Source organism: Nicotiana tabacum, chromosome 4 (assembly GCF_000715075.1).
Source record: "Nicotiana tabacum cultivar K326 chromosome 4, ASM71507v2, whole genome shotgun sequence".
In the NCBI taxonomy this organism is placed as follows: Eukaryota; Viridiplantae; Streptophyta; class Magnoliopsida; order Solanales; family Solanaceae; genus Nicotiana; species Nicotiana tabacum.
This window is the reverse complement of record NC_134083.1, coordinates 135,082,835-135,098,951: the sequence shown is the minus strand read 5'-3', so window position 1 is coordinate 135,098,951 and position 16,117 is coordinate 135,082,835. Positions and strand designations below refer to the sequence as shown.

General features: G+C 35.7%; 1 protein-coding gene across 2 annotated transcripts; it reads right to left on the bottom strand.

Annotated features, from left to right (window-relative positions):
• Positions 1–10,904: 10,904 nt before the first annotated feature.
• On the bottom strand, positions 10,905–14,302 carry LOC107817547 (F-box protein At2g26160-like). Of its 2 annotated transcripts, none has more exons than XR_012708954.1 (2): positions 13,951–14,302; positions 10,905–12,119 (listed from the first exon to the last, which is right to left on the bottom strand). XR_012708954.1 is itself a non-coding variant. In XM_016643400.2 (2 exons), the coding sequence occupies exon 2, from the start codon at positions 12,181–12,183 to the stop codon at positions 11,113–11,115; it is 1,071 nt and encodes a 356-aa protein (XP_016498886.1). In that variant the 5' UTR covers positions 12,184–12,189; positions 13,951–14,102; the 3' UTR covers positions 10,905–11,112. The 2 variants fall into 2 exon arrangements, 1 of the variants encoding a protein (XP_016498886.1); XM_016643400.2 differs by having other exon boundaries at positions 10,905–12,189; positions 13,951–14,102.
• Positions 14,303–16,117: the final 1,815 nt, after the last annotated feature.

Here is a 16,117-nt window from a genome sequence, read left to right as displayed (position 1 = left end):
ATTGAAGAAAAATTATTGAAGAACACCTTCTCACTCTAGGGCACTCACTCTCACTCTAAAATATCAGATTATGTCTCAAAAATGGCCCAAAAAGTGTATTTAACGAAATAGGGTCGGGTTTTAAAAACCCAAAAATGGAGCTCCGGAACAAGGTATGCGATCGCCTAACCGATATGCGGACCGCATATCGGTCGCATAATTGGTTACAAAATAGCCAAAAGAACTGTTTGTTTATGCGGTCACTATGCGGTCGCATAAGCGACCGCATAGTTGCTTCCAACTTACCCAATTAACTGCCTCACTCAGCGGCCATTATGCGGTCAGCTGAGTGGTTCTGCGGTCGCATAATGACCGCAGAAATGCACTTTTCTACCAAAACTTTTCCTTTACTTTTCGGTGCATTGTTCAACCCAAAAAGTCTGAGCCACGGCTCGCAAGCTGGCCGCGAAGAATTTCTATATTCCTCAAATACGTAAGCCTAGTCCGGCACCATGAAACATTATTTTCTTTGCAAACTTTACCGGGCTTTACACTTAAGTACTTCAAAATTTTTTGGGGTGTTACAATGACCGAATTTGAAATTTTAAATTTATGAAAGAAGTACTTATCTCTTCATGTTATTGAACTGTCAGAATTATTCATCATATCCATGCTTAGCATAGTACTTTTATTACATTATTATTGGCCTAGTAAGTGTCAAGTTGACCCCTCGTTACTACTTCTTCGAGGTTAGGCGGGATACTTACTGGGTACATATTGTTTATGTACTCATACTATGCTTCTGTACTTAATTGTACATGATCTGAGGCTGGTGCATCTAGTTACCCGCCCGGCGCTCATACCTGATCTTGGACCGAGACTTCACGGTGAGCTGCCCCTTCTGAGCCGTTCAGCAGCATGCCGGAGTTTCTCTTTTATTTTTATCTGTCTATTCTGTTTCAGACAGTAGGATAGTCATCTGTTGTATATTCTACTAGTTGCCCACACACTTGTGACACCAGATCTTGGCACGTATTAGTAGACTTTGATTTTTGGGTTGTAATTCAATAGTTATAACTGCTTTTAGATATTTCCGTTTGTTTTCCTTAAAAATCCTTTATTTATCAAATGCTTTAAATGTAAGTAAAGCTAAATGTTGGAATTACTTAATAAACAAAAAAAAATGGGAAATCACTAAGTTGTTCACTGTTGGCTTGTCCAGCAACGGTGCTGGACGCCATCACAGCATGACCTGGATTTGGGTCGTGACACCAGGGTTGTGATCGATTTACCAATCCTATTGTGTTCTAATTAACTCTCCATTTCATACAATTCTCTCATGGTTGCTAATTAATCGAGTAATTCATCTCGTAGCATTCTTTCGAATTACTACTCGCATATTCAATAGATTAACGCTTATATTCCTATGGAATCAATTTATTAATAATGCATTAAGATTACCATATTCAATTAAGCATGGTGACTAGGTATATTCCTAACCTAACTACAAATCCTCCCCTACTCAGAGTTAAGATCATGCCCTCTTCATATCTTCTCTAATCTAGACGTAGTTTTCCCAAGCATAGCATAGATAGTAAATAGAACATAACTGTTGGCCAGACAATTAAGCAATTAATCACAGACTTAACGAAACAACTATATATTAGTGAACTATAATCAAGATAAAGTCAACTTCGATCAATAATTTTCATGGCAAAATCACAACCCCAGAACTTATGGGTTTTGCCACTCAAGATAAAGTTAAACAATTTCATAAATGTTGAATAGTTGAAAATACTAAGAAAGATGAAGAAAAACTAAGAATCCTTGCTCCCGAGTGTTCCATGTGTGTGTTTTCCTCTCAAAGTGGCGTCTCCCCCTCCAAAATAGGTTTAGACTTCTTTTTATACGAGTTGGGGCGTGTAAGGGCCGAAAAACCTTGTTCCAAGCGAAGTGGGAAAAAATCCCGTCACCCAGCGTCCAGGGTAGCGCGTCGCGCTAGCCCTGGCGCTGAGCTGTTGGCCAAAAATTTCAAGTCTGTAATTTGCGCCACGGGTAGCACAATGCACTACCCTGGACGCTAGAATTCGGCACTTGTCCATTTTTCATCTTTTTTAGCTCATACTCATGTTCATTCAATCCATGTCACTCCCAATTAATTCCTACACATATAACCACCAAAACTTAGCTCAACTCATTGCTATAACATATTAAATCCAACAAGAATAGAGCAAAATGTGAGGCGATTCATATACAAAAATACATGCTTTTGGCCAAACATAAACACCCCACACTTTGACTCTTGCTCGTCCTCGAGCAATGGAACATTCAACTACACCCCAACAACTTACATATCAACTATGGAGGAACAATTCAATTTTTTTTTCAATCATACACTCTACCTTTGACTGTGGTCGATACCGACAATCAAGCATGAGCATACGAAATTCACATTCTCCATGTTTTAAACATGCCCAAGTATAAACATTTCAATTAAACCAATTCAAACAACCTACCCATAAACCACCCGACCTCAAGAGCAGATTCGTCACCACTAAACACCCTCATCTCTCGTACTCACCCAACAAGAGAAGTTAACAACATCACCAAACACTCACGAAACCATGTGCCCTCACCAACAAATAAGAGAGTGAATATAGAAATAGTCCACACATTCAAATATAACTTTGAACATAAATTAAGGACATCACACACAAGTGAACAAAAGGAACTCACTCTCACAAAGGAATTCATGTGCATCTCGTTCTTGTACCATAAGCTTGTCGTAGTGTACATCTCTACTAATCTAAGCTAGCCAAATCTAGGACCAATTAGGTCCTTTAGGGTTGTAATGTAGGCTAAGGGACGGGTAGGATAAATTTAGGAATAGTAACTAACCCTCCTAAGTACTTTAATACATCACACTCAAGAGATGAATGGAAGATGCTTCTGGAACTAGTTTTTGATAGGGTCTATCTTAGTTCGAAGGAAATAACAACCAAAGTTACATCCCCAAAGAATATGGACAGGGGGGTGTTCACCTTTAGAAACTTAGCTACTTAAGTCTTTCTCAGAAAGTCAAAGTAAAGGCGACTCATTCGCCACTTTGTTCTCAACTCTTCTCACCTCCTGGACAAGACTCTGGTGCTGGTAAGGCTCGGACTGTGGTCGTCCGTCTCTGATTTGCCGACCGATAAGATCTCTGAGCCATGTACTTTGTCTCTGGATTGCCGAAGACTGCAAGGCAACATGACTCTATTTGGGAAATAGAATATTATATAGCCTATATCAATAGGGCTAGGCTCCGCTCCTCGCTCGATATCAAGCATGTATTCTTCTCAACCAATTCATTTGCCACAACTCATACACAACATAGCCCTTTTTCTTCAATTAAGCACTTCTACATCCCCACTAGCACGAATTAGTAAGATTAGGAGGTGTATTGTTTTCTTCTTTTTTGACTATCAACCTTATTTGAATTTCTTTCCATGCATTTTTTTATTTTTCATTTTTCTCTCTTTTGTTTTCTACACACACTCCTTACATTAAGATTCATCAGCTAGGGGCCTTTTTACAACTTTAATGCACCTTATGGGCCCTTTCATAGTTCCACTCGAAAGCTACTTCCCAATCTCTCCCCTTACTTCTTTTAGCGCCTAAGTGCCTTTGGAGGTAAAGGTTCAACAAGCTCAAGTTAAGAACAGAATTAGGGATACGAATTGTAATGTGGGTGCCAAGGAAAAGGTCTACAGGCTCAAAGGGGCTAGCAACGGGAAACTTTTATTTGTAATTGACAAGCACATCTATGATCGAGCAAAGAACTGCCTATGTCATCTCCTAGACTAGCACAACTTAATGATTTCGCTTCAATTAACACACGGGGCAAGTCCTATACTGCACATGATAGTACAGAATATGACAAATTCTCACACACACATTGCACATGACTCCAGCAAGACGGTTCTGTTCAACTCTCAAGTTAAGCAAGCACATATAGTTGATACAATTTAAGCAATATTGCATTAGGTGACATACAAGTCAAAAAACTAAGAACATGCGTCAAAGCATAGGCTATTTATTTCACTTAGGCATCACATTTCAAATCAAATACAGTAGGAAGACAAAGCACATGACATAGCCTAATGTGCCAGCACCAAACATGTCATCAGGTATCTAGAGCAACTCAGCTTTCTTCATATCCTACTCCTAAAAAGATAAAAGCAAAATACCCGGTTCAAGCTATACCCTTGAAAAGGAACCGGCGCCCAAAGAAAAACCAAGGAAATTACTATATATGTTATCATATTAAAAGCAAAAGAAAATCTTTTTGATATTTTTACTCGGACCTTAATCCCTCAATAAAAGTGTTCAAGAGATCCTTCGTAGGGAAAAGTCCAAGCTTTTTCTAAAAAAAAATTATTTTCATTTTTTTCAATAATTGTCTACTACTCTAAACTAGACTACTACTAACTACAGGTTATAAGAAAAATTGAGAAAGATTTTATACAACTACATTCAGAATGTAATTCCCCCACTCCATACTTTTTTCATGCATAGTCCTCGATGAATGGATCATAGTGCAAAATATTAAAACAAGGATGAGAAATACTCCCTGGGACCCTCTAGGGCCTCGCTAGTAACATGATCCTCATTATTAAGGTTGGGATGACCCCACACTTAAGCTCAAACATGCTCCTCAGCTTCAACTTCGGGTACTCGGACTTTACCTAACCTGCAAAATAAAAACAAAACAAAACTTAACACTAAAAAATAAAAATAAAAATAAATAAAATACATATTGGTTGCCTCCCAACAAGCGCCTTATTTATAGTCGCGGCACGATTCTGCTACTCTGCTCAGGCTGGGCGCTTTCGCTTCTTCTTTCTCCCGCGAAGTCTAGCCCTTTTGCACGCTCTAGGAAGGTCTCCTATTTCATCCTCGGCTCTTTTCTCAATCATCTTTACGCACTCAGCTTGACACACCACCTCAATTTTCTTACAACCCTACTTGTAAGATAACAACAACAACAATAACAAACCTAGTGTAATCTTACAAGTAGGGTCTAGGAAGGGTAGTATATAAATAGACATTATCCTTACCCAAGGATTGTTGTTATCTTACAAGTAGGGTTGTACGATAACAACAACAACAACAACAACAACAACAATAAACCTAGTGTAATCTTACAAGTAGGGTCTGGGAAGGGTAGTATATAAACAGACATTATCCTTACCCAAGGATTGTTGTTATCTTACAAGTAAGGTCGTAAGATATCAACAACAACAACAACAACAACAACAACAACAACAACAACAACAACAACAATAAACCTAGTGTAATCTTACAAATAGGGTCTGAGAAGGATAGTATATAAACAGACATTATCCTTACCCAAGGATTGTTGTTATCTTACAAGTAGGGTTTAAGATAACAACAACAACAATAACAAAACAAAAAAAACTAGTGTAATCTAACAAGTAGGGTCTGAAGGGTAGTATATAAACAGACATTATTCTTACCCAAGAATTGTTGTTATCTTACAAGTAGGGTTGTAAGATTACAACAACAACAACAACAACAACAACAACAACAACAACAACAACAACAATAACAACAACAACAACAACAATAACAGCAACAGCAGCAGCAGTAGAAGCAGAAGCAGAAGCAGCAGCAACAGCAGCAACAAGAACTACAAGAACAACAACAATAACAACAACAACAAACAACAACAACAGCAACAACAACAACAGCAATAACAACAACAACAACAACAACAACAAACCTAGTGTAATTTTATAAGTAGGGTCTGGGAAGGTTGTATATAAACAGACATTATCCTTATTTTTGACATGGTGTAATAAGGGGTTCAGTGAGCAGCAGCAACAACAACAACAACAACAACAACAACAACAACAACAACAACAACAACAAACCTAGTATAATTTTACAAGTAGGGTTTGGGAAGGTTGTATATAAACAGACATTATCCTTACCCAAGGATTGTTGTTATCTTACAAGTAGGGTTGTAAGATAACAACAACAACAACAACAATAATAATAACAATAACAATAACAACAACAATAATAATAACAATAACAATAACAACAACAATAATAATAACAACAACAATAACAACAACAACAACAATAAAAAATCTAGTATAATCTTACAAGTAGGGTCTGGGAAGGGTAGTATATAAACACACATTATCCTTACCCAAGGATTGTTGTTATCTTACAAGTAGGGTTGTATGATAACAACAACAACAACAACAACAACAACAACAACAACAACAACAACAACAACAACAACAACAACAACAACAACAACAACAACAACAACAACAACAACAATAACAATAAATCTAGTGTAATCTTACAAGTAGGGTCTGGGAAGGGTAGTATATAAACAGACATTATCCTTACCATAGGAAAACCTAGTCTATTATTACAAGTAGGGTCTGGGAAGGGTAGTATATAAACAAACATTATCCTTACCCCAAAGATTGTTGTTATCTTACAAGTAGGGTTGTAAGATAACAAAAACAACAACAACAATAATAACAAACATAGTGTAATCTTACAAGTAGGGTCTGGGGGTAGTATATAAATAGACATTATCCTTACCCAAGGATTGTTGTTATCTTACAAGTAGGGTTGTACGATAACAACAACAACAACAACAACAACAACAATAAACCTAGTGTAATCTTACAAGTAGGGTCTGGGAAGGGTAGTATATAAACAGACATTATCCTTACCCAAGGATTGTTGTTATCTTACAAGTAAGTTGTAAAATAACAACAACAATAACAACAACAAATAGATATTATCCTTACCCAAGGACTGTTGTTATCTTACAAGTAGGGTTTTAAGATAAAAACAACAACAACAACAATAACAACAACAACAACAACGACGACAACAACAACAACAACAATAACAACAACAACAACAACAACAACAACAACAACAAAAAAAAACCTAGTGTAATCTTACAAGTAGGGTCTGAGAAGTGTAGTATATAAACAGACATTATCCTAACCCAAGGATTTTTGTTATCTTACAAGTAGGGTTGTAAGATAATAATAACAACAACAACAATAACAATAACAACAAAAAACCTAGTGTAATCTTACAGGTTGGGTCTGGGAAAGGATAGTATATAAACAGACATTATCCTTACCCAAGGATTGTTGTTATTTTACAAGTAGGGTTGTAAGATAACAACAACAACAACAACAAACAGACATTATCCTTACCCATGGATTATTGTTATCTTACAAGTAGGGTTGTAAGATAACAACAAGTAGGGTTGTAAGATAACAACAACAATAACAAACAGATATTATCCTTACCCAAGGATTGTTGTTATCTTACAAGTAGGGTTGTAAGACAACAACAACAGCAACAACAACAGCAATAGCAGCAACAACAACAACAACAATAACAACAACAACAACAACAACAACAACAACAACAACAACAACAACAACAACAACAATAACAACAGCAACAATAGTAACAACAACAACAGCAACAACAACAACAACAACAACAACAACAACATCAACAACAGCATCAACAGCAGCAGCGGCGGCGGCAGCAACAGCAACAACAACAATAGCAACAACAACAACAACAATAGCAACAATAGCAACAACAACAACAACAACAACAACAACAACAACAACAACAACAACAACAACAACAACAACAACAGCAGCAACAGCAACACTAGCAACAGCAACAGCATCAACAGCAGCGGCGGCAGCGGTTTCTTTTTTTTTTTGTTTTTTAAATAATTTTTGTTCATAAAAATGATAAAGATTATATGGGTCTTCTTGTTGAAATAATATCTTGAAATCATCATAAGTAGGACTGAGATCTCCACAGAAGAGTGGGAATTGCATGATTCCGAAGTGTTTTATTTTGGATGGGATGGCTGCGATTTGTAAGGATTTAGCAATTATTAATTCTATTATCTATTTGATTTTCTTCTTTTCCTTTCTTTATTTCTGTTTTCATTTGTTAATGAGCTTATGGAAAATGATTGCTGAGGGAATTTTTGAGGTTGTGAAGCTAGAGAATTTTTGAGGTTGTGAAGCTGGCGGCATAGAGGTGGGAATAACCAGAGATAGAGAGTAGTGGGGAGGTGAAGTGAAGTGAAAATAAAATAAAAAATGGAGTAGAAAATTTTGAAATAAAGTGAAAAAATAATGATGTGGCATAAAAAATTTGAGGTGGACATTGATGTGTCATCAACATAGGATCGTTGAGAGCATGCGAGATCAGAGGATTTAAAAGAGTTGTTTTGAACGAGTAGAGGTGTCTGGATGAAACTTTATGGAGGACAGGGATGTCAAATCGGAACAAGTACAGGTGTCTCCTAGGCTAATATACCATCATCAAAATACAATAATCATCAAAACACAATATGCTCTCAGCTCAACAGTGTATGTTTGCAGTACAAATTTTTTGTATACAGAGTTTAATTATTATTCTTAATAAGGAAAACTTTTTGTAGAGAACAATCTGAACTGCATTTCACAATTAATCTTTTTCCAATTTAAGCTGTCAAACTGCAATCATATAATCTTGTTGGGTATTTTAAGTGGGCGTTTGGCCATAAGTTTTGGAAGTTTATGTTCAAAAAAAATTAAATACGTGTTTGTTTATAGAATTAATCTAGTCTTTGGGAGATTTTGAGAACCAAAACTTCAAATCCCGAATATAGTTTAAGACTTCTTTTTGTGCCAAATCATGAGACTTTTTAACATGTAAAAACTTGCCCCAAAATTTATGTTCAACCACATTTTCAATTTCAATTCAATCTTCACCCAAATCAGCTTTTTTCAAAAAATATTTGGGAATCTATATCCAAACGGATCGCGCCAAATCCAGGAGAAATTTCTGGAATTTTCTAATGCAGGTAATGAAAGCTGAGGTAATCAATTTTCTAGTTATACGTTGACAATGCTTTAGGATAAGCAAACTGACCTGGACTTTAATGTCATACTAGGCAATTCAAATCTAGGAGAAATATTTATTTCAGCATTTTTTTTTTCAAAGTAAATAATTGATTTAAACATTAATAACAATTTGCAAATATTTAATTTAACTACAAGAACAACAACAAAAAATCCAGCGTATTCCCATAAATGGGGTTTGGGGAGGGTAATGTGTACGCAGACCTTACCCCTACCTTATAGAGATATAGAGGCTGTTTTCGATAGACCCTCGGCTCAAATATTTAATTTAACTGCAAATTAATAATAGAATATTCTCAACCAATTACCAAGGAAATTTGCTAACTAAATGACCATTATTTACCAATGGATTACTAATGGATCAAGCAAATTGCCAACGAATTATTTTGTTATTATTTTGTTATTTACCTACTGATTTTCCATTGGTAATTTTACTAACAGAATTAGATCCGTCAGTAAATATTGGGAAAATAACACTGTATAGCCGCTCTCAAAATAATAGCAACAAAAATATATATTTTTTGTATATATATATACATTATGTATGTTATATACAAAAATTATACACTTTTTCGATTATTGAATGTAAATAATTTCTGACGCGGGTTAGAAATGATAAAACCCCGTAAATATTACCAACGGGCCTTTTAGCAACCTATCCAAAATCGGTTGGTAACCCAATTTACCAACTAATATCATCAATGTACCACCTGGGGATCCTAAGAATTAAGCTCTGCTTTTAGAGAATAAAACTCAGTATGTTTATTGCCCATTTAGCATCCCCCCCCCCCCCGGGGGGTAGTATACTAATTAAGTTTGGATGGATGTAGAAGGAAATACTTTGAGCTACACCAAGAAAGAAATTGATCCATTTTTCTAACACTTCTCAAAAGGAAGTTTAGCACACTACGGTTCTCTTGAACTTCATTTTGCAGTTGTCCCATTTCAACAGCAATTGCAAAAAGTCTATTTGCAATATTCATAGCCATACGTGCTAGTACTTAATTTCTTTGATTTGAATCTGAATGAAAGGAGATAGGGAGTGTACCTTAAGGAAGCAAGATGGGGGAAATTTTCTTTATTTTACCACCAGAACCTTCCTTTCACTAGTGAACCCAGGCACGAATTGAAACAAAAAACGGATACCAGCATACCTACTATTATCATATAGGGAATGAACTGAGTTAAAGATGTATACTTCCTTTACCGAATCGTTACAAATGTTCTTTTGATTATATGATCCGTTTCATAAAATACAACACCTGAGATGGTAAATAAAACACACGAGATTTTTGTAACAGTCTTTTTTTTTCCTATTCAAATTGTACCGGAAGTATTAGTACGTACTCTCGCATTTGGTTGGTAATAAGTTTCTTTGAATACCTGCCGTTTTTTGCATTTTAATCATCTTACTATCTTGTTATATATGTTGCTTTTACATGGTTTTTCGGTGTTGTCCTGTCTTGTTTTCTTGTTATTATTGTGGTACCTATATTTTCCTGAGCCGAGGGTCTATTGAAAATAGCATCTCTACCTCCACAAGGTAGGGTAGGTCTGCGTACACACTATCCTCCTGAGATCCCACTACGTGGGATTATACTGGGTATGTTGTTGTTGTTGAGTATCAGATTGCACTATGAAAAACTTGCATATCAAACTTCTAAGCCCAACTTCCTATGTATCTCTCACTCGTTTAAAGCAAACCCCTTAACCCACTATTCCAAAATCAGCTCCAAAACTTCACAGTAACACAGTTGAGACATTTTCTATTGGCACCATAAAGTGAATAAAGAACTAAATAGTAGCACCCTTTTACCTCTTCATAAACAATTAGCAGAATACTGAAAACATTGATCTAACCCACTCATCTCTTAGCTATGAACAGAAATCAGCAACCAAATACAAATATGGACCGAAGAAACAAGACCAATCGATAAGCAATTAAGCATCTATTCACCACATTTTACTCAATCAAGTAATTTGCACGAACAATGATCAAACAGGCTGCCGACTGCTAATGAGCCACTGATACATGCAAAGATAAACACAAATTAAAACTTGACGAAGAACAATATCCTATGCTCTTTCTTTATCTAGTCTAGGTTTACAATAAATCATGAATGTGATCACCTATGACTTTCTACCACAAACTAGGAAGTACCCATGTTGGGGAAATATACCTAAAGGAATTATCATTTCCGAAATTCATAAAATCGGTGTAATTTTCTTTCAAGTTATACACACTCATGTAATTCCCCATACATTTCGGTCCAGATGCCAAAAACGAATCCAGGTTGTCGTGCACAAAGTAGATGCAATTGCACTGCAAATAGTCACATGCAAGAAGGGAAGTACAAATACCGGTGTCAATAAGTAACACATTATTACCCAAGTCCTCCAACCTAATCCACTCCCTTTTTGAGATATCAAACCTGTATGCTCTGAATCTACTAACCATGTTTCCGCTTGGATAAGAGAATAATATCAGAAGATCTCCCGACGATTCCACCAAATACACCTGTTGCCAAGATTTCTCTTGTTGGGGCGGAGGACTAACGGTCAGCATCCTTGGAGTATCAACTCCATTTATTTCAAGAGAAAAGAGTGTTCCTACAATTGAAAGTGCCATAATCTGATCCTTAAAGCACACAACATCAACAAAACGAGCAGGGATTAAAGATTGAACCAAAGACCACCTGCTGTCTCCCGATCTAGTGAATGCCACTTCAAAACGAGGACCATATATAAGGAAAACCATATATTCATTTTGAATCTTGAAGTATTTAGCTTTGTGAATAACAGAGAACCAACAATCTCTAGCAGCACCTTCGATGTTTAATGTGGTAATCGATGGAAGATTAATGCAAACATGAGTAAAAGGGTTGACAAGGCGAACCTCAAATCTTGGGTTAATGGTGATGACCGATTCTTGACAAGCGCCCCAGCACCGAAAATCTTGAGTTTCAGGGAATGGCAAGTAATGAAACTTAAACTTGCACATACTCAAGAATTGCCTCATCGACCCTTTGTTGGTTTGCATTTCCCCGAGCATGAGCCATGGCAATTGAAAACCAGGATGCCAGTTCTTGCTTTTATAAACTAGCCTCCAGGAGCGGCATACAGAAGAAAATGAAAGGAAATCTTCAGCTGCGTTCAATAGGTTTGCGATTGATTCAATTAGGTCATATGGAAGTGCCGACCATCCGGCCATCTTATGCTGATTAGAAAAAGTACAATAAAACAAACACAATGAAGTTGTGGTCAACTATAGGTCTATTTATAGCCAAGGTCAATACAAGAAATCTACATTAGCATTTCGAAACGATTCGGTCCACATTGAAGTATCTCAAAATCTAGTCAAAAAAGGGCAAATATTAATGGTATTAAAGAACCGAATCTTATGCGCATTATGGTAGGAGTGTCAAAAATATTGTTAAAGCGATCCAACATATAGATCTCAACTTAATCTAACCGAACAACCTTCCTAAATGCTATATGTATAAAAGTATCACATATATACTAAATATAATAACCAGTCATAAATTTGGAGTTGAGAAGCATCAAAATACTTCAATTACTTAATCCAACCAGTTTAAGTCAATAATGCCTTCACCTCCTCCATCTTTCTTAAATAGGCTCTTCTTTTGCTAGTAAGTAAATAAGAGAGAATAGAACTTTCATAATTTAGTACTTGCGATAGGTAAGACAGATGACAACTAGTACTAGCTCTCTTAAACTATGATGAAGAGTTGTATATTTTTGTGTTATATTAAGGTGTTATTGTTTTACATAGGAAAGAGACATCCTAAAAATCATTGAGATTCTTATTTGTCTTTCAAAAAGAGAAACTGACACAATGCGACGGTTATAATTTTGGTTATACATAATAGACCGAGAAATTGGTATAGAATATTTTCACAACAACTAGCAGAAGAACCACTGACACCCTAAACATTCGAAGTTCAAGACTATCTGTAACATTTCCACCTTTCTTATACAGGTAAATTTGCTCTCGGAAGTTATCGAAAATCATACAAACCATACAATGAAAGAAAAAAAAGCTTACAATTTTAGATTAGTAAATTTGCTCTCGGAAGCTGCACCTATAATTTTATTAGCCATCAAAAGACCCATTGTTTTTCAAACAATGACTAAAAGATTCATACAATTGTCTAAAAGAATCCAACAACTACATTTCCGGTGCAAGTATACGAAAACGAAAACAACAGAGTATTAACATTGAAGCACAATAAGCAAATGAAATAACAAAGAAGTCATCATTTTTATTCCCTACCTTTCCTTTTATCGGTAGGGAAGTTTTTATGTTCTAATCAAACTAGAACCCAGCAGAGACTTCAAATTTAATTAGATTTCAGCAAATAAAATTTTATGATTTATAACTTCAATGTGGAAACAAAAAATCATACCAATTTCCAACTTCCAATTTAAAAGACAACCAAAATCCCCAAGTTTCCATCTAAAGTCTTCCTCACATTTTCCTTGGCGCAACGGTAAGAATTGCTGCACCAGGAGGACACGAGTACTAGCCGTGGAAACAAACTGTTGCAGAAATGCAAGGTAAGGTTACGTACAATAAACCCAACTTAGTCCGGCTGTTCCCGGACCTCGCTCATAGTAGTAGCTTAATGCCCTGGCCAGCCCTTTTCTTTGACAGGAGGGGAACAGGGACAGGGTGGGGAAGAAATGGTATATGAATTAAATAAGCCCAACCCCTCAAATTATCTAAGCTAAAACCCTTTTACAGAAATATATTTTCTTCATTTCCATTAACTTTGTCTCAATCTCAATCTGGTTAGAGTCAACTACAGGAATCATCAATATCCATTACTCATAAATACGAAAAGTCGGATCAAACTTGGAATTTAATAAACAATATCTAGCTGTTTGTAACAATTTTAATAAATACCCAGAAGAACAAAACCAAAAATAAGAATACAGAAATGGAGATAATAGGTACCTGGGAAGCAAGTGAAGCGGTCCAAATACTCAGGAGGAACTAAGGAAAGTAAAAGTACAATGGTTGATGACGATCAAAATTTTCTTTGCCTTTTCCTTTGTTATATTTTTTACCCTTTTTTTTAATTTTAAAATGCTACTGTTGTTGGATTTGTTTTATAAAAGGAATAATCAACCGTAACCGGCTTGTAACGCGGGAACACGGGTTGGAGGAACTTATAATTCTTCTCTTTTCTTTTTTTAACAAAACCATATATGTTATAAAACAAAAGCAACTTAGTAAAACATGAACAAGATATGTTGTTATGAAATAAAAGCAATTTAGTAAAACATGAACAAGAAATGGAGATAGAGAGAAGGAAGAGATTTTCTTCTTCAATTGTTTGTATTTTCTTATCTATTACAAGGCCTTTATATAGGCATGAAAAGTGAAGAAAAATATGTTATTGAATATGTCATTAAGCATAGAAATATGTCATTGAATATGTCATTAACCATTTGAGAAGATCATGGAGGAAGAGTAGACATCCATCATAATTTGATTTTTCTTATAACACTCCCCCTTGGATGTCCATAGATAATGTGCCTCGTTAAAACCTTATTAGGAAAAAATCCTATGGAAAAAAATCTTTGTGGAGGAAAAAGAGTACACATGTTTAGAAATATGCCTTTTGGTTGCCTCGTTAAAAACTTTGCAAGAAAAACCCAGTGGGATAAAACCTTATAAGGGAAAAAGAGTACAACGCGTATTAACTCCCCCGATGAGAGCATCAATTCACATTCTTGAGCATTCGCATCCCAATCTTGTACACTAGTTTCTTGAAGGTTGACGTCGGTAGAGATTTGGTGAACAAAATAGCCATATTATCACTTGAACGAATCTGTTGCACATTGATATCACCATTCTTTTGAAGATCATGTGTGAAAAATAACTTTGGTGAAATGTGTTTTGTCCTATCCCCTTTTATGAATCCTCCCTTCAATTGGGCTATGTATGCTGCATTCTCTTCATACAAAATTGTGGGCAGTTTGTCACACTTTAAACTATATTTGTCTCGAATAAGGTGTATTATAGACCTCAACCATACACATTCTCGACTTGGTTCATGAATAGCAATTATCTCAGCATGATTAGATGAAGTAGCCACGATTGATTGCTTAGTCGATCACCAAGATATGGCAGTGCCTCCATATGTAAACACATAACCTGTTTGAGATCGAGCCTTGTGTGGGTCATATAAATACCCAGCATTAGCATAACCAACAAGATCGGGACTGCAATCATTGCCATAAAATAATCCCATATCGGTAATCCCTTTTAGATACTGCAATATGTGTTTGATTCCATTCCAATATCTCTTTGTAGGAGCAGAGCTATATCTTGTTAAGACATTAACTGAAAATGTTATGTCAGACCTTGTAATATTAGAAAGATACATTAGTGCACCAATTGCACTAAGATATGGTACTTCGGGACCAAGAAGCTCTTCATTATTTTCATGAGGTCCGAATGGATGTGCTATATCCATATAAAATCGCTTTAAAATCATTTTAGCGTATGCTGATTGATAGACAAAAATTTCATCTTTCATATACTTAATTTGTAGACCAAGACAAAATTTTGTCTTTCCAAGATCTTTCATTTCAAATTCTTTCTTTAAATAATCTACTGCTTTAGGAAGCTCTACTGCTTTAGGAAGCTCCCTAGGAGTTCCAATGATGTTTAGATCATCAACATATACGGTGATTATAACAAATTTAGATCCAGATCTTTTTATAAAGACATAAGGACAAATTGAATCATTCTTGTACCCTTCTTTCAACAGGTACTCACTCAGGCGATTATACCATATGCACCCTGATTGTTTCAATCCGTATAAGAATTTTTGAAGTTTTATTTAATAAACTTCTTGGAAACCTTAATATGCTTCCGAATAATTTAAATCCTTCAATGATTTTCATTATACGCATATCACGTTTTTCTTGTATTGCCAGATTAAAATCTAAAATGGCGACATCTACCACAGGAGAACATGTCTCTATATAATCAATGCCAGGATATTTACAAATTTTCTTGTGACACAAGTCGTCTTTATGTCTATCGACTTGACCTTTTTTCGCACAAAAATACATTTATATCTCTACTGGCTTTATACTTTCAGGTATTG

Excerpts from the sequence above, each read along its gene's own strand:
- LOC107817547 (XM_016643400.2), bottom strand. The coding sequence starts at position 12,183 with ATGGCCGGATGGTCGGCACTTCCATATGACCTAATTGAATCAATCGCA.